At 37.7% G+C, this 27,145-nt stretch overlaps 1 protein-coding gene across 5 annotated transcripts in view; it reads left to right on the top strand.

Annotated features, from left to right (window-relative positions):
• Nucleotides 1–24,533, top strand: part of plekha1b (pleckstrin homology domain containing, family A (phosphoinositide binding specific) member 1b) — a 91,344-nt gene extending 66,811 nt beyond the window's left edge. For 3 of the 5 annotated variants that reach the window (XM_060842040.1, XM_060842038.1, XM_060842042.1), the window contains 6 exons: nt 139–276; nt 1,135–1,203; nt 3,466–3,530; nt 7,094–7,157; nt 14,345–14,431; nt 21,277–24,533. In XM_060842040.1, the coding sequence (XP_060698023.1) occupies nt 139–276; nt 1,135–1,203; nt 3,466–3,530; nt 7,094–7,157; nt 14,345–14,431; nt 21,277–21,597 (744 nt within the window). In that variant the 3' untranslated portion in view covers nt 21,598–24,533. Of the gene's footprint in view, nt 1–138; nt 277–1,134; nt 1,204–3,465; nt 3,531–7,093; nt 7,158–14,344; nt 14,432–15,381; nt 15,453–21,201; nt 21,224–21,276 lie in introns of those variants that run through there. The other 2 variants (XM_060842039.1, XM_060842041.1) reach the window with 2 other exon arrangements.
• The last annotated feature ends 2,612 nt before the right edge of the window (nt 24,534–27,145 follow it).

Here is a 27,145-nt window from a genome sequence, read left to right as displayed (position 1 = left end):
AGACAATGTGAATATGTTAACTCCGATCCATCAAATCATATCAACAAGTATGACAAATGGCATTAACTAATATTGATAATGTTAGAATAGGTTTTAGTTGTGATTTATTATGCCTTCAATTTTTGTCTCTTCTGGCAGGAGGGGATGGAATATCTTGAAGGAATGGAGAAAAGTAATTTGAAACGTTCTCAAAGTCAGTTAACATATTTTATTGGCAAACCTACATCTGATCAAGCAATCATTAAAAGTGGTTACTGTGTTAAACAAGGAGCAGTGGTGAGTAACCAGGACTGTTTTGGGTATTAAACTCTGCCTGATTGTAGGTCCTTGCCATAATGGCACACGTTAATGTGATTTTTCTTTATTTTTGTTAGGCAGCTTTGTATTTTGCTTTACCTTAGAATTGATCAGTTCTTGGTGTTTCAGCATGTTTCAGTTAGATTCTGTTTAAGAATTAGCACCATGACTTTATACAACAAGCCTTTATAAACAAAGGCTGGAAACATTTAAACATTGTACAAATGTACCCTTTTATTCATATGTTTCAATCCCTTCTATCTTTCAACTTAAACTAGAGGGGATAGGTTTAAAGTGAAAGATTTAAATGGGACCCGAGGGGCAACTTCTTTTATGCAGAGTAATGCATGTATGGCATGACCTATCAGAGGAAGTGGTAAAGGGGGTACAGTCACAACATCTAAAAGGCATTTGAACAGGTACTTTAATAGGAAAGGGAAAAGGGCCAAACACCAGCAAATGGGACGAGTTCAGTTTTGGAAACCTGGTCAGCATGGGCGCGTTGGACAGAGAGGTCTGTTTCCATGCTATATTACTCTGACTGTAAGATTATTTTAACGCAGAATGATCATAACTGAAAAATTTAGTATTCAGCTGTTATAACTGAAGTATGAAATCGTTAAAGTGTAATTTACCCAGGTTGACTACATTTTGCTAAAACTTGGATTTTTAATTGTAATCTGTCAGTTTTTAACACTATAGGCAAGTATTTGCACGCAATTATTCAATACAGTTCAAGTGAGCTTTTTAGCTAAATGATTAGAATGATGAAATTTACCTAAGTTGACCACATTTTGCTAAAACTTGGATTTTTAATTGTAATTTTTGTCTTTACAGATGAAAAACTGGAAAAGAAGACATTTCATACTAGATGAAAACTCCATAAGCTATTACAAATCTGATCTGGTATGCCACTTTTAATCTTGAATAATTTTACAAGCTAACGTCATTGTGATCATCACGTAGTGATGTCGCTATAGTTACAAAGTTATGGAATCACATAACTTTATTGATCAATTCTTACTGATAAAGTTGCAGAAAATTTTGCATCAGGAAACATTTCAAGCTGATGCAAATTTGCTTACTTTGTCCACCTTCAGGTTTCAAGATGGCACCTACAATATTTTAGAAGTAATGGTAAGCGCTTACTCACTGTATGTAAAGGAGTCTTTATTGGTATAAATGTTATTGCTAAAAGAAAAGTAATATAAATAACAGGTTAGTTAATCTCATTGGAATTAGTTTACTAATTTTACGTTTGTTTTATTTCCGTAGTAAGACAGACCTGAGCTGCTTGGTGTCATGTTAATAATCTTTTAAAACCACTGTTAACATATGAGAGTAGGTAGAACATGGTTTTCTTAATTGGCACCATTTAAGTAACCAAATCCAAATGAACCTTTAAAAGACTGTGTTTTCATAACTAACTATACCATGGTGCATTTGTTATTGCAACATACTGTGGCTGATTTAACCAAACTTCTGCATATAGTGCAGTACAAAATTTCATGCTTATTTGCAGCAGCAATCATGAGTACTTGAATGAAAATGTATTCAGAGTGCCAGAAAACTTCTTATATCTCCTATTTTGTGGGGGGTGGGGAAATTGCCTTTAAGGTTCTTCTGTCTACTAAGCACAATGTTTCTGGTTAGATGGACTATGAAGAGTTCTTCTTGTGTCCTAACCAGCACTTTATTTCTCAGTCAGAAATATAGGAACATGAAATTATGTAGGGCATAAGATAACATTTTGTGGGACCTTGCGTTATGCAATTTGTTGGCTGCATTTCCTGTGGTACAGCAGTGATTATACTTGAAAGTGTACTGTAAAGCACTTTGGGGAATTGAAGCTGTCAAACACTGTATATAATTGTAATCGCTGTAGCTACAAACTGTATATAATGCAGCTTGAAAACATACTTTTTAGCAAAAGCAGAATATTTTGCAACTTGGGGAGATCATCTGAATTTGCGATAATCTATTGTCAGTTTGTACTGTGCAGGATAACTTTATTTAAATTTCAACTCAGAAGAATGCATAGAAAGCTTTTACTACTCTTGAGAGACTGATACAGAATTGTTAGAACATGTTTAACAGTAGAGAAAGAATTCTTCCTCTTTAAAGAACAAATATTAAACCACTACCCAGATTTTCTTTACTAGTTCAAACCTGTTGAGCATCTGATGAAGTTCACCTAATTTATACAAAGAAATAATGAACTATATTATTTTCCAAGGGAAAATAATATAGTTTATTATTTCTGTGTATAAATTTCCAAGAGAAAATAATACGTTGGTGCAATATTTTTCAAGACAACTAATAAGTTAATTTAAAATCAATTGTGATAAAAGTCTCTAAACATTTAAATTCTACTTCAACAGATCTCTCTACCTCAGACAGTGATATTGCATTTGAGTTTAGTATCAATTTAGTGGAATTCCCAATGGTGAACATATGGATCAACTGAAATGATTAGCAGTAGCTTTGTTTTCTGATTCGCTTACTTTTGTAAGAGTATGCATTACTAATTTAAAAACAAACCTGAGTCTCAGGGCTGTAACCATGTTGAATTATCTGCTAATTGTTGCTAAACTTGGTGACATTACACGTTCCTCAGGATGCCAACAGACCTCTGCAAAATGGTCAGATAAAACTGCAGATGGTATGCAAAAGGAATGGTGAAGTTGGTTCTTCTAAGTAAAGTAAATGTTGATCATAAGCCTCTTTTCTTGCTCTAAGTTTTGGTTACCCGAAAGGATTGCAGCTCCGATGTTTCATCACCTTCTTCTCATGTATTTGCTACAGGATTGCATGTATTGAAAGCTTTCTTTCATTTCCCCCAAATTCATAAGTTGACATTGTATTTACTGAATATATAAATGAAACAGTTTGCACAGTCCCTCGGTGACTCTACTTTGCACTATGCACTGAATCAAGACTGGTACTTTAACCACTTCCTGGTACATTACAGTTGTGAAACCCACCTTTTTAAATTGCTGATTGCAATTTTGTTGACTGTACTTTTAAAATGGAAACTTTAAAAATGAAACCAACATCCTTGTTAGACAATGCTGCATCCGTAAGTAGTAGTCTGTTTCCTTAAAGTTCTAAAATATTTGTCTGATAGGGTGGAAACGTGATTTTTAAAACAAGTTGTTTTTCTTGCAGGATAAGGAACCACTTCGTAGTATACCACTTAAAGAAGTTATTAAGGTTCAGGAGTGTAAACAAAGGTTAGTGTTATCCTGTTACATGGGGGCAGGAAATAGCCTCTGTTTGAATCAATTGTGTTAGTTATAGCTCAATTGATCATTCATTCCATCACTGTTGCCGGGTCAAAATTCTGGAACTCTGATGCTAAATGTATTCTGGGTGTACTTACATGAAGACAATTAAAAGAGCAGGTACTCAGTTTCGGGAAAATATCTTTGATTGGAAGATTCATTTAGGAAAACCAGTGGGGTGTAATGTAGAACCTTTAGATAGGGTGTAAGGGAATTAGAATTCCTGTCTGAAATTTAAATTGACATTTAAATCTTGTTTTTTGCAGTTTCATGACTTGCATGCTGGAGGTAGCATACCAACCAATTTGCCCTATCGGATCAATTGATGTAATCAATGATTAGTGTTTAACATAGTTGATCTTAGAATTAAAGTTAATGTGACTCTTCAGAAATGATTTACGTAATATATCTAATATTAAGTGTAATCATTAAGTATTATCTGTACTGCAAATGTACACATAAAAACATTGCACAATTTGACGCTCAGAGCCAAATATTCAAATATATGATGATTGCTGATCATCCGATTCAATATTCTGAATCTGCTTTTGCCCCATAACTTGTACCCGTAAGAACTGAAACTGCTCCTTATTTTGGCCTCTACCAATTTCTTTGGCAGAGAATTCCACAGGCTTGCCATTCCGAGTGGAAAAAGTTTCTCCTCATCCCGGTCCTAAATGATCTACCCTGGATTCTTAGTCTGTAACCCCACCACCACTACACACACTCCTAGTTTGGGGGGGGAGGTGGGCAGAGAGATGTGGTATTGAGTCCATGTGCTGAATTGAAAGGTGTGATACTATTCCTTGAGCATCATTTGGAACACTACAGCAGAATAAGATCAGAAATTTGAGCATGAGAGCAAGGAGGTAAATTAAAATGGCAAGGAAGCAGATGTTCGGGTCAGTGCTTTACCCATATCGCTGTTCAGTCCACAAAAAAAACAATCACCAGTTGTTTTTGATGTGTCCAGTATAGAGCTAACAGTGTCATGAAAAACAAAAATGGTAATCTGAATTGGAGAAGTGCAAATGAATTGCTGCTTCATCTTGGAGTATTTGGGTCCTTGGGCAGTGAGTGAAGTGTTACGCCTCTTATGATTATATGGGAAGGGGTGAGATTCCTAACTCCAAATGACCCACTTCTACTTTTCTAAAATAGATGAAAGTGACTGTTCTGAGACCCCATCATTTCAGCCTGTGCCTGTCTCACTGAACATATTTCTGCCTACCCTGATCCTATTTCTTTCTCCTCTTATCCCATCCCTTGTGTGCTCAATGTAACTCTTCTGACATTACATTATTTCAACTGTTTCTAGTTCCTGGCTCTAATTGCTACCTGCTCACTGTCATTCTTCAGTCACTACACCTCCAACCCCCACCAGAATAGTCTGCAGGTCTGTTACGAGATGTGCCTTAAGAAGGATTTATTCTGTCCTGTTTCTTTTGATGGAATTAGTCCCAGAGATGTACAAAGCTTTTTAAGTCAAAGCATTGAGTATAGGAGTTGGGAGATCATGTTGCAACTACAACAGGACGTAGGTTAGGCCACTTTTGGAATATTATGTGCAATTCTAGTCTCCTATTGGAAGGATGTTGTAAAACTTGAAAGGGTTGAGAAAAGATTTACAAGGTTGGTACCAGAGTTGGTGGATTTGAGCAATAGGGAGAGGCTGATTTACACTGAGGATGTTTTCTCTGTAGCGTCGGAGGCTGAGGGGTGACCTTTATAGAGGTTTATAAAGTCATGAGGGGCATGGATGAGGTAAATACCCAAGGTCTTTTCCCTGGGGTGGGGGAATCCAGAACTAGAGGGCATAGGTTTTGGGTGAGAGGGGAAAAGAGACCTCAGGGGCAACTTTTTCACACAGAGGGTGGTGCTTGTATGGAATGAGCTGTCAGAGGATGTGGTGGAGGCTGGTACAATTGTAACATTTAAGAGGCATTTGGATGGGTATATGAATAGGAAGGGTTTGGAGGGATATGGGCTGGGTGCTGGCAGGTGGGACCAGATTGGGTTGGGATATCTTGTGGACATGTGAGGTGCTACATTTTGGAAAGGCAAATCAGGGCAGGACGTGCACCTGGAGAGTGCTGTTATAAACTTTGAATGAAGCTGCTTGCTGAACCCAGCTGTCTAGCTAGGTCTTTTTTTTAAGTAGACAAAAGAAGCATGAGTGGGTGGAGTTAGGACAGAGCCAGGTTTTGCTTTTCAGTTAAAAATACAATTTTTGAAGAAGGCCCCTCCCCAAAAGCTTGTTATCTCCATACTGCTGGGTTTGTGTTTTTGAGATCTCCTGTCTATTTGCCTTTGCTGAGGGTGTTTATTGGATGTTGGTATATTGGAACAGTTGCTTAAAGCTGAGTAGTTTGACCAATTAAATCACATTTGGAATGCCTTTGAAATAAGAAAAGGTTAGGGTCTAGACTATCTTGATATGTTTTGAAGGGGTTTGGTCTGGTCCAAAACAGATTTATTCAGTTTTACCTCGAGCAAAGGTCTAACCAACATCTGTCGACTAGCACCCTTCATCATCTGACTGAATTTGTTTTGTCACAGACAATTTGACAAGAAAGTGTTCATAATTTCTTCATTTAAAGTATGTTGCTTTAGGTACTAGTTACACTTGTCTTTTTGTGGGCATGGAGCATCCTTTTGTTTTAGGCCCTTCCAACTCATTTTTGAATATGTCGATAATTCGGGTCTCCTCTATATTGCAGAGACCAAATATGAATATGTCGTTGCTTTGTAGAATACCTCCACCTCACTTCAATTTCTGTCCCCTGTCTGTTGAGCATCACTGGAATACTACAATGTGCAGTTGGTTTTCTGTGTTTTTGCTTTTAACAGACCTGTTGACTATCCTGCCATTCATGCTTCCTCTGGACAAATGTGTGTGTTCTTGTCAATAGCTATTGCCATTTCTTTACCTTTTTGTTCCATGACATTGTTTGATTTTGCCTTTTCAGCCCTCTCTTATTCCAAACCTTCATTTTAGTTTTTCCTGCACGTCTCTATTCCCCATCCCAACACCTAACAAATTTCTATTCTCCTTGAGTTCTGACTTGAGACATTCACTGTTTGTCTCCATAGCTGCTGCCAGATCTGATCACTATGTAAGTCATTTTGGTTTTGTTTTGTATTCCACTAGTGTTTGCTCCATCCAGTTGTGGAAAAGTTAAGCAAGTCCGAAAACAATATGAAGTCAGCTCAGATCTGTTATAAACTGATCAGATTTAATTCACTGAATTTAAAATGTGTTTTTATGCTTAAAAGTATGTTGTGGTGCAGAGGGATGGTATGGATTTGACTTAATTTCTGAATTGCAATTGCTGTCTGAACTGGCTAAGCTGGGTACTTGCCCCCTAAGAGGAGGAAGTAATAATGATTAATCTTGTGTATCAGCTGGTGTTGGTAAGTGTACGAGTCGGCCAGTTTGACAGTCTTTTCATCTAAATGATACGGATAGAAAAATAAAATGATTGTTTAAAACAATACTTTTTCTGTTACAGAGAAATCCTGCTGCGTGATAACTTGTTTGAGATAGTTACTAGTTTTAGAACATTTTATGTCCAGGTAAGTAAGTTTGTTACTTATGTTGCATAAAAGTTAAAAGTATATTTTTGTATGAACAAGTACAGTTTGCTTAAACGTGTTTCAGATGAAAGTAAAATACATTTTGGGCAAAAAAAGCCCATTAGCACAAGGTGAAATTGTAATCAAAAGATGCATGTAATATTACCTGACTTCATTACTTCAAGAAGAGAATTAATAATCGCTCAGATAAATGTTTGTTAATTTGCAAGACTCGCATGAATTTCTAAAGGAAAATTGTTTCTAACATGCTGGAAGAGTTAACAGCAAAGGTTGACAAGAATAAAGCTGTTGATATGGTGTACATGGACTTCTAAAAGATGTTTGATACATTGAACTTGCAAGGCAAATTATTGACTTTAGATAAAAAAGGACAGTAGCAACATGAAGGTTCAGAAAAGCTTTGCCAGGATGATGTTGGGAATGGAAGGTTTGAATTAGAGGGAAGCTGGATAGGCTGGGAATTTTTTCACTGGAGTGAGATTGAGGGGTGACCTGATAGACATTTATGAGAGGTATAGATAAGGTGAATAGCAGGTGTCTTTTCCAGAGGGTGAGGGATTTCAAGAGTAGGGGGCACATCTTCAAGGTGAGAGGAGAAAGATTAGAAAAAAAGATGAGGGGCAGTTTATTTTTTGTGATTCATGTGTGGACTGAGCTTCCAGAGGTGGTGGTGGATGTGGGTATAGTTACAAAGTTTAAAAAAAAAAGATAAGTATATGGATAAGAAGTGGAATATGGGCCAAGCGCAGGCAGGTGGAACTAGTTTAGTTTGCGACTTTGGTTAGCATGGATTGGTTGGACTGAACGGTCTTTTTTTGTGCTGTGTGACACTAAGAATAATAATTAACTGCAGATTTTGAACACTGCTTTTAGGTTTTGATAGTCATTAAAAATGTGGCATATAATATTGAAGCTTATTATCTAGATTGTGTTTTTAGACCATACGACACAGTACTGTCTATCTCCAGTCCGGCATTACATAGGACATAGAAAAATACAGCGCAGTACAGGCCCTCCGGCCCTCGAATTTGCGCCGATCCAAGCCCACCTAACCTACACTAGCCCACTTTCCTCCATGTGCCTATCCAATGCCCGTTTAAATGCCCATAAAGAGGGAGAGTCCACCACTGTTACTGGCAGGGCATTCCATGAACTCACGACTAGCTGAGTAAAGAACCTACCCCTAACATCAGTCCTATACCTACCACCCCTTAAGTTAAAGCTATGCCCCCTCATAATATCTGACTCCATACGTGAAAAAAGGTTCTCATGGTCAACCCTATCTAAACCCCTAAACATCTTGTACACCTCTATCAAGTCAGCCCTAAACCTTATTTTTTCCAATGAAAACAGCCCCAAGTGCCTCAGCCTTTCCTCATACGATCTTCCTACCATACCAGGCAACATCCTGGTAAACCTCCTTTGCACCCATTCCAGTGCCTCCACATCCTTCCTATGGTATGGTGACCAAACCTGCACACAATACTCCAGTTGCGGCCACACCAGACTCTTATACAACTGCACCATGACCTCAGGACTCCGGAACTCAGTTTCTCTACCAATAAAAGCCAGTACGCCATATGCCTCCTTCACAACACTACCTGGGTGGCAACTTCCAGTGATCTGTGTGCATGAGCACCAAGATCCCTCTGCTCATCCACACTACCAATTATCTGACCATTAGCCCAGTACTCCATCATCTTGTTACTCTTACCAAAGTGAATCACTTCACACTTAGCTACATTGAACTCCATTTGCCACCTTTCTGCCCAGCTCTGCAGCTTATCTATATCCCGCTGTAATCTGCCACATCCTTCCTCACTGTCAACAACTCCACCGACTTTTGTATCATCCGCAAACTTGCTCACCCAACCTTCTAGCCCCTCCTCCAGGTCATTTATAAAAAGGACAAACAACAATGATCCCAAAACAGATCCTTGCGGAACACCGCTGGTAACTGCACCCCGAGATGAACCTTTACCGTCTTCCAGCCAGCCAATTCCTAATCCAAACCTCCAACTCACCCTCAATGCCATACCTCCGTATTTTTTGCAGTAGCCTACCATGGGGAACCTTATCAAATGCCTTACTAAAATCCATATACACCGCATCTACCGCTTTACCCTCATCCACCTCCTTAGTCACCTTCTCAAAGAATTCAATAAGGTTTGTGAGGCACGACCTGCCCTTCACAAAACCATGCTGACTATCCTTGATCACATCATTCCTATCTAGATGTTCATAAATCCTATCCCTTACAATTCTCTCTAAGACTTTGCCCACAACAGAGGTAAGACTCACCGGCCTATAGTTACTAGGGTTATCCCTACTCCCCTTCCTGAACAAGGGAACCACATTTGCTATCCTCCAGTCTTCTGGCACTACTCCTGTAGACAATGAGGACATTAAAAATCAAGGCCAATGGCTTTGCAATCTCCTCCCTTGCTTCCCAGAGAATCCTAGGATAAATGCCATCAGGCCCAGGGGACTTATCTGTATTCACTCTTTCCAGAATTTCCAACACCTCTTCCCTACATATCTCAAAGCCATCCATTCTAATTAATTGTGACTCAATATTCACATCGGCAACAATGTCCTGTTCCTGAGTGAATACTGACAAAAGTATTCATTCAGTGTCTCTCCAATTTCTTTAGCCTCCACACGCAACTTCCCACTACTATCCTTGACTGGACCTATTCCTACCCTCGTCATTCTTTTATTCCTGACATACCTATAGAAAGCCTTTGGGTTTTCCCTAATCCTACCAACCAAGGACTTTCATGTCCCCTCCTTGCTGCTCTTTAGATCCTTCCTGACTACCTTTATAGCTCTCAATCACCCCAATTGAACCTTCACGCCACATCTTTACATAGGCCGCCCTCTTCCCTTTAACAAGGGATTCCAATTCCTTATTAAACCACAGCTCCCTCACACGACCCTTTCCTCCCTGCCTGACAGGTACACACTTATCAAGGACACTCCATAGTTGCTCCTTGAACAAGCTCCAAATATCAATCGCACCCTCCCCTTGAAGCGTACTTTTCCAAGCCAGGCATCCTAAGTCATGCTTCACCGCATCATAATTTCCCTGCCCCCAGCTATAACTCTTGCCCTGTAGTGCACACTTATCCCTCTCCATCACTAGAGTAAAAGTCACCGAATTGTGGTCACTGTCCCCAAAGTGCTCACCTACCTCCAATTCTAACACCTGGCCTGGTTCTTTACCCAGAACCAAATCCAGTATGGCCTCACCTCTTGTTGGCCTGTCTACATATTGTATCAGGAAACCCTCCTGCACACATTGGGCAAACACCGACCCTTCTAATGTACACGAGCTATAGCTTTCCCAGTCAATATCTGGAAAGTTAAAGTCCCCCATAACAACCACCATATTACTTTCATTCTTCTCCTGAATCATCCTTGCAATACTTTCCTCTACTTCTCTCAGACTATTAGGAGGCCTGTAGAAAACTCCTAACAGGGTGACCTCACCTTTCCTATTTCTCAGCTCAGCCCAAACTACCTTAGATGGCGAGCCTTCATCCATTGTCCTTTGCACCGCTGTAATACTATCCTTGACAAACAATGCCACACCTCCCCCTCTTTTACCCCCACCTCTGACCCTACTAAAACATTTAAACCCTGGAACCTGCAACAACCAATCCTGTCCCTGCTCTACCCATGTCTCCATAATAGCCACAACATCGAACTCCCAGGTACCAACCCACGCTGCAAGTTCACCTACCTTATTTCGTATACTTTTCGCATTGAAGTATACACACTTCAAGCCACCTTCCTGTTTACAGGCACCCTCCTTTGAGATTGATGCCATGTTCCTAACCTCCCTAAACTCCAGGTCCTGCACCCTGAAGCTACATGGTTCCCATGCCCCTGCAGGGTTAGTTTAAACCCCCCGAAAGAACACTAGCAAACCTCCCCCCAAGGATACTGGTGCCCCTCAGGTTCAGGTGTAGACCATCCTGTTTATAGAGGTCCCACCTTCCCCAGAAAGAACCCCAGTTATCCAGAAACTGGAATCCCTCCCTCCTGCACCATCCCTGTAGCCACGCATTTAACTGCTCTCTCTCCCTATTCCTCGACACTCTTATCACGTGGCATGGGTAACAAACCAGAGGCAACAACTCTTTGTTCTAACTCTGAGCTTCCAACCTAGCTCCCTGAAAGCCTGCCTAACATCCTCATCCCTCTTCCTACCTATGTCATTGGTGCCAATGTGGACCACGACTTTGGGCTGCTCCCCCTCCCCCTTAAGGACCCGGAAAACACTATCAGAGACATCACATACCCTTGCACCTGGGAGGCAACATACCAAATGTGAGTCTCTCTCGCCCCCACAAAACCGCCTATCTGTACCCCGAACTATCGAGTCTCCAATAACTATTGCTCTGCTCTTCTCCACCCTTCCCTTCTGAGCAACGGTGATAGGCTCCGTGCCAGAGGCCTGAACCCCATTGCTTAACCCTGGTAAGTCGTCCCCCCCCCCCCCCCCCCCCACGAGTATCCAAAACGGTATACTTGGTTTTGAGGGGAACGGCCGCAGAGGGTCTCTGCATTGGCTGCTTCCTCCCAGTCCCACTACTGTCACCCATCTGTCTGCAATCTTTGGAGTTACTACTTCCCCAAAGCTCCGATCTATGACCCCCTCTGCCTCCCGAATGATCCTAAGTTCATCCAACTCCAGCTCCAGTTCCCTAACACGGTCTTGGAGGAGCTGGAGATGGGTGCACTTCCTGCAAGTGTAATCAACAGGGACAACTATGGCATCCCTCACCTCAAACATGTTGCAAGAGGAACATTGCACTGCCTTCACTGCCATCCCTCTAAAAGTAACCTTTTAAAAAAAAAGCTAGATCTGAACACTATAATAAGCAAAATGCAGCACTTACCTTCTTACCATGACGGGTCTTATTATTAGGTTAGAGGAGGGTGGCGGGTGGGAGGCTCTACCTTTGTAGTGCCTAGGGTTCCTCTCCTGCGTGCCTTTATAGGGGAAAAAAAAACAACTTACCTAGGTAAGCTTGTGCTACACCAGCTTCCGGGTCCACTCCGCGCTTTTTTAAAACCAAAACTTTCAAATTTAAACCGTTAAACAAACGTCACCGAGTCTTCAAGCAGCCACTGCCAAACAGCCCTTACCTACTCTGCTGAGAGAGTGAGAGTACATTCACCTATCATTACTTTTTACAATATTATATATCCTCTTTCCACTAATTTGCTATGGCACATTTTCTGTTTATTGATCCAAAAACCTGGAAGATTAACTGGTTCTTGACCGTTATCTCCATTGTTTTAAAAATTGCCAATTGTGTAATATTTGTTTTTTCTAGTTTTGCTAAGTAATCATCTTGGTGAATATATGTGCATTGGTGCAATCGCTGAATTGTTCGACTTGTACCATAGCCTCTACATGATCATGACCATGACTGATAGAAGTAGTCTGATGACTTAGCACCTTTCAGGATGTATTCATTAAAAGGTACAGAGAATGCCATATTCGTCTTTAAATCCTGTTTTTATGGTATTTTGAAGTTGAGGAAAAGAAAGTGCTGGAGAAACCGGACATCTGGCAGTATCTGTGGAAAGAGAAACATACTGGCTGGTCATACTGAGGTCCCAAGCAATGCAGTGGAGCCTTGTGCCAACATTGATCATTAATCATTGACCCACTGACTTATGCTTTTTGAGATTAATGCCCATACAGATGGGATCCAGGAAAACTTGGATATCTGAATTGTTAATGGAGTGAGAATTGGACTAAAAACAGAACATGCTAGGGAAATTCAGCAGGTCAGGTTGCATCGGTAAGAAGACCACAGTTGATATTTTGAGTTCAGTTTTTGGATTTGTTATAGCGAGCTCTCTTATTTTTATAAGAAAGGGCTGGGTAAGATCAAAGTTCAGTTGCATTTTGGAGGTTACTTTAGGTGTAGTAAATATATTTGGCCAATGATCAGTTTCTACAGCTGATGAGAGAAACCAGATCTTTTCACTTCTGTGATCCTATCGCTCTTACTGAGCCATTTTCAGAAGCAATTTTTCAGACTATCGTCCCAAAACAATCTATGCCATGAGAGTATCAAGGGACAGACCATGACACCTTTTGCAATCTTTCAAGTTTTTATCAATTACTTAACTCGCCTAAATAATTACATTATATTGGACATTAAAAAACTGTTGAGTTTGAGCCATTTCAGTTTAGTTTCATGTAGTAGTCTGAATATTTTGCTTCTCTGGAAATTCATACTGCGTATTATCAATTTGTTTGACAGTTTGTCCTGGGCTTTTGATTTTCCTGTTTTGTATTTCTTTAGTCTCTCAAGGCAGAGTTCAAAACAAAGCATGAAATGATGTGATTCACAGCTTTATTTCATAGATAAATATACAAAGCAGTAGTTTATGATTAGATTCATTTCATTACAAAATAATTAAGAACAATATCTGGTCGGCATGGACGGGTTGGACTGAAGGGTCTGTTTCCATGCTGTACATCTGTGACTCTATAACTGCATTTTCTGGCATCAGTGGGTGATCTCAGCTAAAACAAGGTAACTTTTTGACTGTTCTTCATTGCACTCCAACTTTCTTTCAATCTTTGTAACTTTTCAGTATTCCATTTCATAAATTCCCCTGCCATGTTAATTGCCATCAGGAAAGGGCTAATAGAGTTTCCATGGAATGAGTACAAGGTACTTTTCACTTATTCTGGCAGGATTGGTGAGTGCTTTTACAGTCTGAGGAAGCGTCACTGTTAGTGAACATCTTGCCCACTTAAACTTTTTTTTTTAGGTAAAGCAGGCTGCTGAAAGCATTCTTTTCCTAATCTTTTCTGGATGTAAGTTTAAATTATCCTAAAACAAGGTAATACCCAAGATATCTTAGCTGGGATTATTTGTACATTATATCTGGCATTCGCTAATGAACTAAAATTGAAAAACTTGCATTTAATAGCTAAGGCTAATGTGTGTCACTAGATAATTTATTCCTGAAAACAAGCATAATGTCGTCTCTAGTTTGGAAGTAAATGCTAAATATTGAATGGTTTATTCTGGTAAAATAGTGAAGATTCAGAGTGGTATTCTGCTGACAATATAGAATAAATGAATACACATTTTGCTTCAAGTCAGTTGTGATTCTTGTTTTTTTAGACTGACAGTCCTGAAGATATGCACAACTGGATCAAGGCAATATCTGGGGCAATAGTGGCGCAGCGAGGCCCTGGAAGATCAGCTTCTGTATGTCTTTTTATTATTTTGTGCAGATGCTTGCAATCACTAATATTACAAGAACAGTCACAAGCATGGACAATATAATTTTAATAAAGTAAATGATAGAAAAATTAACTTCAAGATGGCGTGCCTTAGAATCTTCTGTCCCCCTATCCAGTAGTTCTTAAACATTTTTTTTGTTTCTGTTGTACTTCTGTTTATCAATAATTTATAGTGTCTAGAAAACTAGCATCAATTACATAAATTCTGTTGGTTTTCTGTGCTTCCTGCTTTATTGCATCCTTTATGTAATCAAATCTCCAGCTATTTTGTTAATTAGACATATTAAAATAAACATAATGCTTGCAGGAGAATGTGATTGCTAGTAAAGTTGATATTTCTGTAAAATGGAAAATGCAAAACAGTAGCTAGAGAAAGTTTGAATGAGTTTATTTGGTGATAGGGCGTTTTTATGTATGTTAAATAGTGGTTTCTGTTCAAATGGGCACATCAAATATAACTCTGAGTGTGTTTCTTCCAGCGTGCGCTGTATATTCTAAACTGACCATGTCAGTTTGCACTAGTTTAACATTGAATGTTGTGCTGGTAAAGCTCAAGTGGTTGAAGTTGCTTTTGCAAGTTTGTTCTCTACAAACAAACTATGCTGCACATGGATTACAGTATTTCCTCCTCTTATTTCTTTAATCAAGGTAGCTTTCTTGGTTTACTTTCCACTAGAGATTACACAGTCATAAGTCTCTTTTTGGTTCTAGATTCTACAAAAAAATATAATGTATAAAAGTGCAAAACATTTAAAATATCAAATCAATTTAGAAAATGGATAAGGAAATACATTGATTTTGATTGGCTTTCGAAGATCTATCTTAATGTGCAAGTCTATGACTGTGTTTTCTACTACTTCTCTGCTCTTTGTGAGTTTAGGATACTCTAATCTGAGCTTTGCACTGTTCTTCCAGATGCGGCAAGCCAGAAGGCTGTCGAATCCTTGTATACAGAGGTATACATCAAGAACTGGTGAATGCGGCACGTATGTGAGCTCTCATGTAAAGCAAGTCTTTTAAGGAGGATTAGAATCTAGTAATTGCTGAGTGTGCTTGAAGCAATTTTAGTCCTTTGGTTGGCATAAAATAGTGAACATTCAAACTATTAGTTCAGTTGCTGATTAATGATCAGAAATTTAAACTAATACTTTTATCCACTTTCTCCTTCTGCAAATTAATTGAAGTACTTATTGATTTGAAATCCATGTAATTCACATCTACCATTGATTCCTTCCTAGCATGTGCCACAAGTAGAACTAGGAATATGCCATCAAATTTCAGTTGAAACTCTAATTGTATTTCTATGGCCAGACAAAGCTTCACTGTCAGATAGTTATAGCGTTAGTAATGTGACTACCCTTCATTTCAATATACCGACAGGGGCTCTTGATAGAGCTCTGTGCATTGGAAGAGTATTCCATCTGACAAGAGGGATTTTTAAAAAAAAAAACTTTGAAAAATATGACCTGAGTTTTGTTTTCTTGATGACTCAATGTCATCGTGACTTAGCAAGGTTTGATGTAGGTACAATTATTACGAGAGAGGGGAGTTGTTAAATGATAAAGTACAGAAAATCGCAAACCATTCTATAGTTTCCAAGTTAAACTTATAAAAGTGAGTAGCTCTTTTAAAAACTGATCCCCAATTGGTAGTTTAATTGTAAGTTCCTTCACAATATTTACATAAATACAAATAAAAAGTATAGTACTTTTTTATTGGGACACCATAACTGTCAAGAAAAAGTTAGATATGCCTTCACCTGCGATCCTCCATGGTGTGTTGCCATTTTGATTAATTTGCATGAGAGTTCATATTTCCTCATTTTTATTTATGGCACAGCTGATCTTTTACCTTTGCAATAGCACATATATTAGCCATATATTAATGCTTTGTTAACAATTCTTTTAACAAATTGATTACTGACCTTAAGTACTATTTGTATTCTTGTCCTTGCATGTTAAATATGTTCTGGGATGTATGAGATCATTGTGAGAGAACTGCGTTGCATGAGCATATTTGTGTGATTGTTTGTGTGAAATGTTTTATCATCTTATATAAGATGGCATAAATTTGAATTTTACTTTGTGTAGAATTTTTAGATTTGGTTAGATCTTCCTGTTTTATTATGCTGATTTCAGTGTTTTATTTTCAAAACTGCTTTTTTAAGTTTATTCATTTAATGTGCAAAATATTTGGGGTTTGTTTTTGTTTCTAATTGTTAGTTGTCTGACCTTCTTGCATGAGATGTCAGGATAGTGACAGGATGATTTAATAGTTAATATTTAACAGATCCCAAAACTATTTAATATGTACATGGTGATACATGCTGTGAAGATGCTTCATTGCAAATTGCCACTTTCACTAAATTCTTGCATGCTTTGTGAATTGTTTGAAACAAATTTTTTCAGAAACGAAATGTGCTTTATTAAAATATTATCAAACTAGGTGAGAGCAAAGGCCTCTTTTTGCAGCCTAAAGGAAGGCCTACTAATATTCACTTTGTTCTTATTCAACTATGTCAAGTATTTTAAAAAGATTTTGTTATCTTTATTCTTGATAATGTATTTAATTTAGTGCAAATGTGGTAATTTAGATTTGGTGTATCTTTCTAAAAGTTGTTTCTGATATTTTACTAAAACACAATTGGTAGATAAGTGTTTTTATAGCATAGTCTGCAAAGACAAATTTTATTTTTTAAAAAAAACTTAACCGCTTAAGGTTTTCTTTGCTTCATCTAATCAACATATTAATTGGGTGAATTCTGGATGAATTGATGTTGTACTATTTTCGATTTTCCTTAGTCATGTATTAACTTGTCAGTCTATCTTGATTTTTAAAATACCTTTTTCTTTAGCTTGCTTTTTAAAATATTTGCATATGATTTCTACATTTTAGTAACGATTTGCAAAAATTTTGAAATGAGATGTTTAACTATGTGAAATATGTGGTTGGCATATTTACATAAGTATATCCTGATATATATTTTAGTGTAATTGTCATTACATGCAAGTATCTCATGAACTAAGTTTCTTTCCTGTGCGCCTTTTGGGACTAAAGTTTTCAGTTTTGTTAGTGCTCCCATGGACAGTAATCAGCAGTCAGTAATGGATCACAGATAACAAGAGTTTCATCTGTGCCTGTCAACCTGGTATAATGTTTATCACAATTGCTTTAAATAGAGACAATTGAGCTAAATTCCTGTGAAATGCCAGGATTTATAGAAAGTTAGGATGATACTGTTTCAAATTTGTCATAAAACTTCAGTAAAATATTTTAAATGTTAGTCAAAATCTCAATGTGTATGTCCAAAATAACGCTTTAATTACAGGAGATGTTTTGAATAATACAATGTTGTACTTGGAGAGGGGCTGCATTTTTTAAGACTCTGAATTTCAAGCAGAAGTGGCACATGAACTGAGTTAATCACTTGTAGTCTTTATCAAAATGAGTAAAGATGAAAATTAAAATTTTTGTTTTTAAAATCTAATTCTAAGTCTTAATTGCAGCAGTTTTAAAATGTACCCCAATTAGCAAGCAAGTCAAATGGTCTTAATTCTGTTTGTATCCTAGCCAAATGAACTTTAGTGCTTCATGTATTGCTTTTGAATAGTTACTTCAACATTGTTCTGAGCCATGTGTGACAATAATATTAAGCATTCCTGTCTATGGTATATTGTTTATCAGATTCATTCATGGTTGTTCACTTCTTGAGAATCTGGATGTAGGTTTGCTTCATGAGTTGGAAGGTTCATTTTCATTTATATGTTTAAGTTTCCTACCAAGGAAACCCAAACATATAAATGGAAAGCGGGAAACACAGCATTCCTTCATCCGGAGGCTCTCTGAAGATGTTAACTAGTTATGGTGTCAAAACATCTGAAAATGAACCTTCCAGCTCAGCGAGCAAACCTACATCCAGAACCCCAACCTGACCTACAAATCTTCTCAAAACTCGTTAACTTCATGAGATTGATTTATCAAGCTAGCCTACTTTGGAACTTGCGTGTTGGACTGTTCTTTGAAACATGATCCCTTGATCCCCAGAGAATGCTTTTACAAGTTTAGATATTTTGGTGATTTGTATGTCCAGGAGTCATATGAAGAGCTTTTGTTTCTTTCTTGTTTACTAAGTTTTATCATTTGCTTTCTTTGTTTGAGAAGGTCGAATGTGACTTGACTCTGCTGCTAAGCAAATTGTTAAAGGTCCCTGGACAGCGAATTCCCAATGACTAACTGAAGTGAATTACATGACAAAATTTCAGATTATTTTTTCTTGTTGGTCGATTCTGACAATATTTAGTATGCAACTAATTCTATAGAAAGACATTCCCAACTGAAAACCTCTCCCCAGACATGTTTCACTGTTTACTATCTACAAATTAGTTTTTACAGGAGGTAGTTGAACATTACTCTCAACTTTCAGTGTGATCACATCTCCATTTTGCTGAGTTGTGATGTTGATTGATCATCCACTTCAATTAGCAGAGAATTCCTGAACTGAGGAAGCCTGCGTGCAACACACACCACCATCCTCCAGCATTGCATGGAGTCCAAGTGCACAGATCTCTCCAGATTGCTTGGATTGCCATGGGAAGCATCTTTGACCAGAAATTGTCTTTCCTCCTGCACTTATGCTTGGTGGATCTCTGAGAACAATGAAGCTTTTATTATTCACTGAATCCTCTTTTTCAGTGCAAAATTTTGGGAACGAAGTCTGCTTATTTGTTCTTTCATTCATTTTCACAATGAGTGATTTACTCGCTCAGCAAGACCTGGGCCTCCAAATCCCATTGTAACCAAGTCACCCATGCTTGTGGTCAGGTGGAACAGGTCATCCAATTCTCTAAGCCTTGGCCTTTTCATTTTTAGGATGTATTAATTACTACCAATCAAACTCAATGACACAGAAAATTAACTGTTAGAAATGTCTTATGATTTGATGCTGGAAATTTCAACAATTTAAATTTTTAAAAGCTTTGTCATTGTTTTATTTCTCCACTTTCTCCAAATTTCTCTCCTAGTTTCTGGTTTGCCATTGAATGTACCCATTCTTCCTTCCCAGTCCTTGTATTATCAATTTCGCAATCAATACTAATATGTAGTAGAGGTAAATGTTTTCTTTCCACTTATATTGCAAATAAATTACCTTATTAAAAAACATGAAAGAATGAACTTGCACAGTCTAACTAGTTGATAAATTTCTTGTCCTGTTGACTTGGGATTCAAATTCCCACTTTCACTTGACTTGCACCTGCAGCCACTTGCAGCTTCAAAATAAATTTTAAAAGAGCTAAGCATACCTGGGTGAGTCTATTAGTGAGCCCTGTTAGTTTCACTGTGGTGAATGGCCTATTATTCTTGTGTGTCAATTCATTTTTTCCCCTCATCAGCTACAGAAGCCTGAATTACTTTTTATTTGAAGATCTAATCAAACAAACAGGCTGTGTTCTTATGTCCATTCGCAAGTCAATTTGTACGCAAGTCAGAAGACCGTGTAGGAAAATATAAAGTAGCTCAGAGAAAGTGAGGACTGCAGATGCTGGAGATCAGAGCTGAAAAATATGTTGCTGGAAAAGCGCAACAGGTCAGGCAGCATCTAAGGAACAGGAGAATCGACGTTTTGGGCATAAGCCCTTCTTCAGGAATAAGGAGGGTGTGCCAAGCAGACTAAGATAAAAGGTAGGGAGGAGGGACTTGGGGGAGGGGCGTTAGGTGGAAGGAGGTTAAGGTGAGGGTGATAGGCCGGAAAGAGGGTGGGGCGGAGAGGTCGCCTAGGAACCCTGCATCCACAAGGGATGCGCCTAGGAACCCTCCAACCACACTGGATGAATGTAGATTTCTCCAGCGTCCTCATTTCCCCTCCCCCCACCTTATCTCAGTCCCAACCCTCGGACTCAGCACTGCCTTCTTGACCTGCAATCTTCTCCCTGACCTCTCCGCCCCCACACCCTCTCTGGCCTATCACCCTCACCTTAACCTCCTTCCACCTATCGCATTTCCAACATCCCTCCCCCAAGTCCCTCCTCCCTACCTTTTATCTTAGTCTGCTTGGCACACCCGCCTTATTCCTGAAGAAGGGCTTATGCCCGAAACGTCGATTCTCCTGTTCCTTGGATGCTGCCTGACCTACTGCGCTTTTCCAGCAATATAAAGTAGCTGTTTAAGTATGAGGAAATATTAATACATCAGATCTTTAAAATTTATTAATACATCCCTGTGTGGGATTGCATTCGTAAGTACAAGCATTCACAATTGGGGATGGGAGGGAACATCCTCCTCCCTCAATATTAATATCAATGACATGCCTCTCCTTGGATACCTGGCAAACAAAATTTAAAAGTAATTATTAGTGATAATTAAAACAGTTAGTGTGACAAAATAAGCTACATGATGTGTATTTTTGATTTAGTTACACTTTACACACACTTTGAGAAACCTCTAAACCAGTTTGACAGGTCAGGTGAAAGGCACGGATTGCATGATATTCCACTAATTTTACAAAATTAGTAACTCCTTTCAAAAACTTTGGGGATCCTGGCTTTCCACAGTCCATCAATAAGTTTATTTTGGCACGTACAGCTTTGTGTACCATCTAGCGTATTCTTGCACTTATGTTACAGGCACTGGCCCTATCTTGCTGGGCAAAATGCTTTGCTTCTCCTTTTTACAGCATTTATGCTTAATGCCTTTGCTGATGCTTTGCTTTGTGGTTTTTTTTCTGCTTTTGTTTTACAGAGAGTAAAATCTGACTCTGAAATACTGACATGCCACTAATGACCTTGTGTGTCTGACCAACAATCCTCTTTACAGGAGCCTTCTGACAATTCCACAACAGAATCCAGTACTGTCTCATCATCCTCAAAAACACCAGCCGCCTATAATCCCCTCATTGCCTCCGCCAGCCACAGCGCAGACCACAATCCCCAACATAACGAGGAGAAGCGAGGACTTCACAAGTCTTCTACCATGGCTCAGCCAGGGCAGCACAAGATCCCGCTTGTCTCTACCCGAAAACCAGCTGCCAAAATGACAAAGGAAGATTCAGTCCTTCAAGGTAAAAATGGCATGCCAGAGAATTATCCTGCTCCACTGGATCTGGATGATGTCAGTCTTCCTGTCAGTGACATTTAAAAGTAGATGTTGAAGGTAAAAGTGCTGTCATCCAAATCGTTTGTTTGAGACCTCAAATGGGAGTAGATCAGTCAGGAAGAGGATTATCTTATTCTCTCATTCAAAACTTTGCTTCTAAATTCACCTCATTAGTCTGCATAGTGAAATGCATCTGCTGACCTCTCTAGCAGATTCCATGCTGTGGCATTTATGGATCTGGATCAATCTAGTATTCAGTTATCTGCCTACTCTATTTTTGTTTTAAAAAAAAACTTTGTTTGTGCCTAAAGAACAGTGTGGTGTACCATTGTGGTTCCAAAGAAATTGCACCTTGTCACTAAATGTACAGGTTAGTCTTTTTTTTATATTATAAGAAAAATGAGGGTTTTCCTTGTGAAAATATTAGACTTTGCTTTGCTCAACATTGACAGCTTCAGGTTGTACTGTGTATGATCCTTATCTTGTGGCCTGTATGTGTCTTAATGCACCAAAATCCCATACTGCTTAAAGTGCCTGTCTTTAATCTCTGGGTACAAGTTGTTTATGTATCAATATTTGATCTGTATTGTACAATGTTACATTTTTAATTTCTTGAGCTTTGAACTTTGAATTCTCAGTTCCTGGAGGAAGTCGTAAATGTAATTGTTTTAATATAATTCAAGTTTAAACTATTAGAATATTATGGATCTTTTAGTGGTTTCCTGTGCAATATATATTTCACGAATTGTGAACTGCAGAAGTTACTGGAGGCTTTTTGTACTGACACTGCATATAATTTAAACATTAAATTTTGAGGTTTTTAAGGTACATAATTATGTACACAGGATAAATATACAGATGCATTATTCAATCTACCAACTATATTTCATCGCATTTGTGCATTTCTTTCTCTCTCTCTCTCTCTCTCTCCACCCCCCCACCATGAGAAACACAACTTAAACTGGTGAAACTTAAATAGTTGTAAAGTCTTGAAAGGACTCTTGGTCTGAATATGAATGTAGAGAAGACCATTATGCAAAGGTTGAGTCCATAACGATAATTTTAATTTATGGTGAAAATACCATGTTATTTGCCAAAATGAAATATATTGCATCTGCTTAATCCCATTTTATTAGTATGAATAGAAATCTAAAGTTTTCAGACTTATTAAACCTTTTAGTATTTCTGCAGTTTGTACCTTATAGGATATACTTACTTCTCATAAAAAATGTTTGGCTTAAAATATTTATTTCACAAATACTGTATCCATATTATTTTTTAAAAATTGGCATTTAATTTTCATTATTCTGTATAGAAAATTAGCTTTATATAATTTTTCCTGAATTATCATCTGTTTCTTACCAGTCATTTTGTTTTTGTGCCTGATGTTAAAGAGCAGTCTGTTCAGGAATTAATTGACGTAATGTCCTTTTTTTAAATAGCACAGCTGAATCCTTTGCATGATTCTCCAATGACTTCTACCAATGCACTAACGTAAAGTTACTTTGTCAAGAATTTGGGGTCACCATTGTTGTGATGTGTTGAGGCTTGGGTGCCGAAATGTGGTGGTTTTCTAATTTCCTTTTCATTACTACCACTTTCTGTGAGGAGGGAGTGTCTTGGATGCCAAGGCTGAGCTAAGAAATAATTTTTAGGAATCTAGCTTGGAACTTGCTGGGAAGGGGCAAACCTGGTGGAAGGTTGTGTAGTTGTAACTTTAAAGATAATTTGTGAGGGTACTTTTTAATGTTGCTCTTGAAAATATGACATTGTTGGACCTTATCCTGCAATGTTTCTTTACATCAATCAAATAACTTTCTAGTGTATTTTCATAAATAATGGTAGCTTTAATAATTTTAATACTATAAATTGGCCGCAATTTAGTTACTATAGTTTTTAAACAAAATATATAATAGAATTAAATTGTTTAAAAGATTTGTCTAAAGAGAAATTGATAGTGGAGGATCTCTATACATTTAGATTTTACCAAGTTCAAAGAGTTGGCTTAATTGTTTTGATAACTGTGATGCTATGACACTTGAGGAAAAACAAAGTACTGACATGGATAGTTTCAAATGCAGCTTTATTTTGTCTTTTTTGTCTTGGTTTTTTAATTCAAATATGCCTTAGTTTTGAGTTTGCTTGTCTAAGTTTGTTTTGCCAGAATAAAATGCATTTAATGTAAAGCTTTGGCTTGATTTATCAATCAGTGTAGTTTTGACTATACCTGTAAAAATTATTTTCTGTTAATCGTCAGTTGCAGATTGTGTTGCTGAATACAAGTCTCAGCTGCTTAGAACGGTTTTTGTCAAAGAGTTATCAAAAGTTGTAGCACAATTAGAATTTCACAGATGACTTTTTTAAACTGAGAACGGGTGTGCTTCTGACATTACCTATTGAATACACTAAAGTTGCTTTCTCCTGTGTTTTCACTGTGACGTTGAAAAAAAATTAGTAGCTATAAACCTTGTTTTTTTCACTAAAAGGATTAATTCAATTGAAAAATATAGGTGTGATTTCTTACCCAACTCTTTTTTTTCCCACGAGGAAACATTGTTTGACTAGAAATAATTGAAAAACCTGTGGGAAAAATTATCTGTTGCTCCTGTAAAATCTTGATATATTTAGTTCAATATTTTATTTTTGTAACTGTAAATTTGCTAAGCTTATTGGCACAGGTACCGCTTCTGAAATTGCATGTGCTACTCCTGTTTATTGAAAATATTTGCAAATATATGAATTGGGTGAAAGTCTTGATTTTCATTTACACTATCGTGGTGGACGGTATTTAACTACTGGTGAACTGAAAATTTACAATTTGTTGAGTTGGAAAAATGTGTATTAGTCTGCTAACAGAAGCTTTTATTTATCTTTGCTCAACTTTTTATATAATTCTATAAAAATGTTTAAATTATTTTTGACGGTTATGTATGGCTTGTCCTGAATGATGTTTGTTCATCTAAGACAATAAAGAACCATGTGGTGATTTTTATATTGTTGTTGCCTTTCTCAACCAGATGTTTGAATGTGCTCCACCATTAAGCATTCTTAGTGCAGTTAAACTCTTCCTATTTCAAAGGCCTTTCCCATACTCGTTTCAATCAATTGCTGTTTGGGACATCAATTGCTAAAGAAGCAACATTTTCTATTATTTTATAAATCTGTACAAGAATTAAAAGCCTTGAGTGTTCTGACAGCCTGTTTTCAGAATCCGAATGCTTGTGGGATTATTTAACTATTCCCCCTGAGCTTTTTGCCTTCTTCATGAGAGACAAATACGGGCAAGCAAGTGACTGATGATTGGGCAGTTAAGTGAATATTTGGGTGCATTCTCCAAGGAAGAAAGCAAGACACAGATTTAAAAAGCTTGTTTCATATTTGTAGATTAGATATCAGATGGAGATATTTAGAAAGTTTCTTTGCAAAATCAACTTCCATTCGTTGTTTTCTTGATTTGCGGAGTATAAAATCTTTAGCAGATGTGTCAGGCCTTATGGTATTAGGACTCCACCTACAGGAAACTTTTCCATCCTAAATTGATTGCGTGGATATTTTTCTACGTTACCTAGAGAATGATGACTTTCATATAGCGATTGTTTCCAATCTTTAATGAAGGCCCTACAACTTCACTAAACTATTGCTTTAGGTCCAAACGAATTGGTGCAATCTTCTATGATTTCCTATGAAATCAGAATGAAGAGTAAGTAATACCATCTATATACTGTATATTTTGTGCTAAGCATGTACTATTTGACATATTTAGCTGTGCTAGCCTTCAGTGTGGGGCAAATGCATATAATTTAGAAAATTAAGACCTTGCAGTGTGCATGTACACTGTCAATCATTAGAGCACAATGGTAGGCTAAGAATTTTAATTATAGAAATATTCAAGGAGTCTCTCAGTAAATGTGCATAACATTGCAAGTTATTTACTGTCAGCTTGGCATTGTTTACTGCAATAAACCAAAGTTGACCCATGTTGTACAACAGCAGATTCCTACAAGCAGTGTGAACTTCTGAGGGTGCACAAATCTAATATAACAATGAATTTGCTGGCTTCTTAGTGGCTTTTAAACTATTTTTAATCAATATGCAGGCACTTATTTTTGATAAATGGAGCCTGAGAATTCTATGCTCAATAAATTAGGATGAGTAAAACAGGATTTTAGAATCAACATTTATACAGAATTTCATTGCAAAACTAGTGTTAAACCATAGTAAGGAAACTGGATTTGTAAAATTGTATTAGTCTATTGTATCTGGTTGGTATGGACGAGTTGGACTGAATGGTCTGTTTCTAAGCTAAATTATTTTTATCATTAGCACAATTAAAGTAGACAATATATGAATAATATCAGCTCACAGCCACCTTCTTGAGGACATCTAGGGATGGGAAATAAATGCTGGCCAGACAGTGACACCCACATCTCACAAATGAACAAATATACATGTCCTAAGTGCCAGGTTTTGTAAGGGAGTATTACTTAAGACCCTGAAAAAAGTAAATCTACATCTGTAGCAAATTTGTCTTTTAGGTTTTTAGTAGTTTTCAGTTTATTAGTGTAGTGAAGGTAATGGATTTCCAGGTATACATGAAACTTAAACCAGGATAAGTCGTAATCATGCAACCTTTAGAGTAACTATGGCCATGATTTTGTGAACTCAGCAACATTAGGGCTACACATGTCTAAATTTGAATGTTTGCCAGTTCTGTGAGGACATAGGCGCCTGTGCTGAATTTCACAGAATTGCTCCTTTTTACTTGGGTTGCTGCCACTGAAATCTTCCCTAAAAGCTTAACTTACTAAATACTTAAGCTGAAGGGAAGTCTCTTGAGGCTTTTTTTTCGTAAAAGCTCTTAGTAAAATAAAAGTCTGAGACCTAAAGGGCAACCTTTCCACAAATGGTTATGCATGTATGGAACAAACAACAGCAAGTGGAGGAGACAGGTACAATAATAACACTTTTAAGAGGCATCGGATGGGTATGTGAATAGGAAGGGTTTAGAGGGATATGGGTAAATGCTGGCAAATGGGATTAGATTGGTTTAGGATATCTAGTTGGTATGGATGAGTTGGACTGAAGGGTCTGTTTTTGTGCTGTATAGCTTTAGAACTAAGGTAGTGTACTTTAGAGGCATGGGTTACACTGCTACCTCCGCTGAAGATTTGGAGATTCTTCGCTTGTTGCAGGATGTGCCTCCAAGTAGGATTACCACATTTAGGGCTAAAGACCATTCATTTGAAAGTAGTGGTTTCAGCTGCACGGATTTAACTCAGTTGAGTTAATGATATTGCTGTCTCCCTCAACTCGCTAAGAATGAAGAAGCTTGCTGATATCGGAGTAAAACAAAGGTGAGTGTACCTTTCATTTGTGCCTTAATTGATTGTAGGTTCTTCAGCTGTGGCATAAATATACTATTTGAAGAACTCTGCACAGCAATTGTCCTCTGCATACAAACTTTAATTTTACTCTATTTAGATTTGTACGTGACATGTGTCCTTTTATATCCTTAATGATGTAAATTGACCATGATCTTTTGGGAGAGGCCGCCTAATAGATTATTTACATTTTTGTTGTATTGTCTTAT

Source organism: Hemiscyllium ocellatum, chromosome 22 (assembly GCF_020745735.1).
Source record: "Hemiscyllium ocellatum isolate sHemOce1 chromosome 22, sHemOce1.pat.X.cur, whole genome shotgun sequence".
NCBI lineage: Eukaryota > Metazoa > Chordata > Chondrichthyes > Orectolobiformes > Hemiscylliidae > Hemiscyllium > Hemiscyllium ocellatum.
This window is presented reverse-complemented; position numbering and strand designations above follow the sequence as displayed.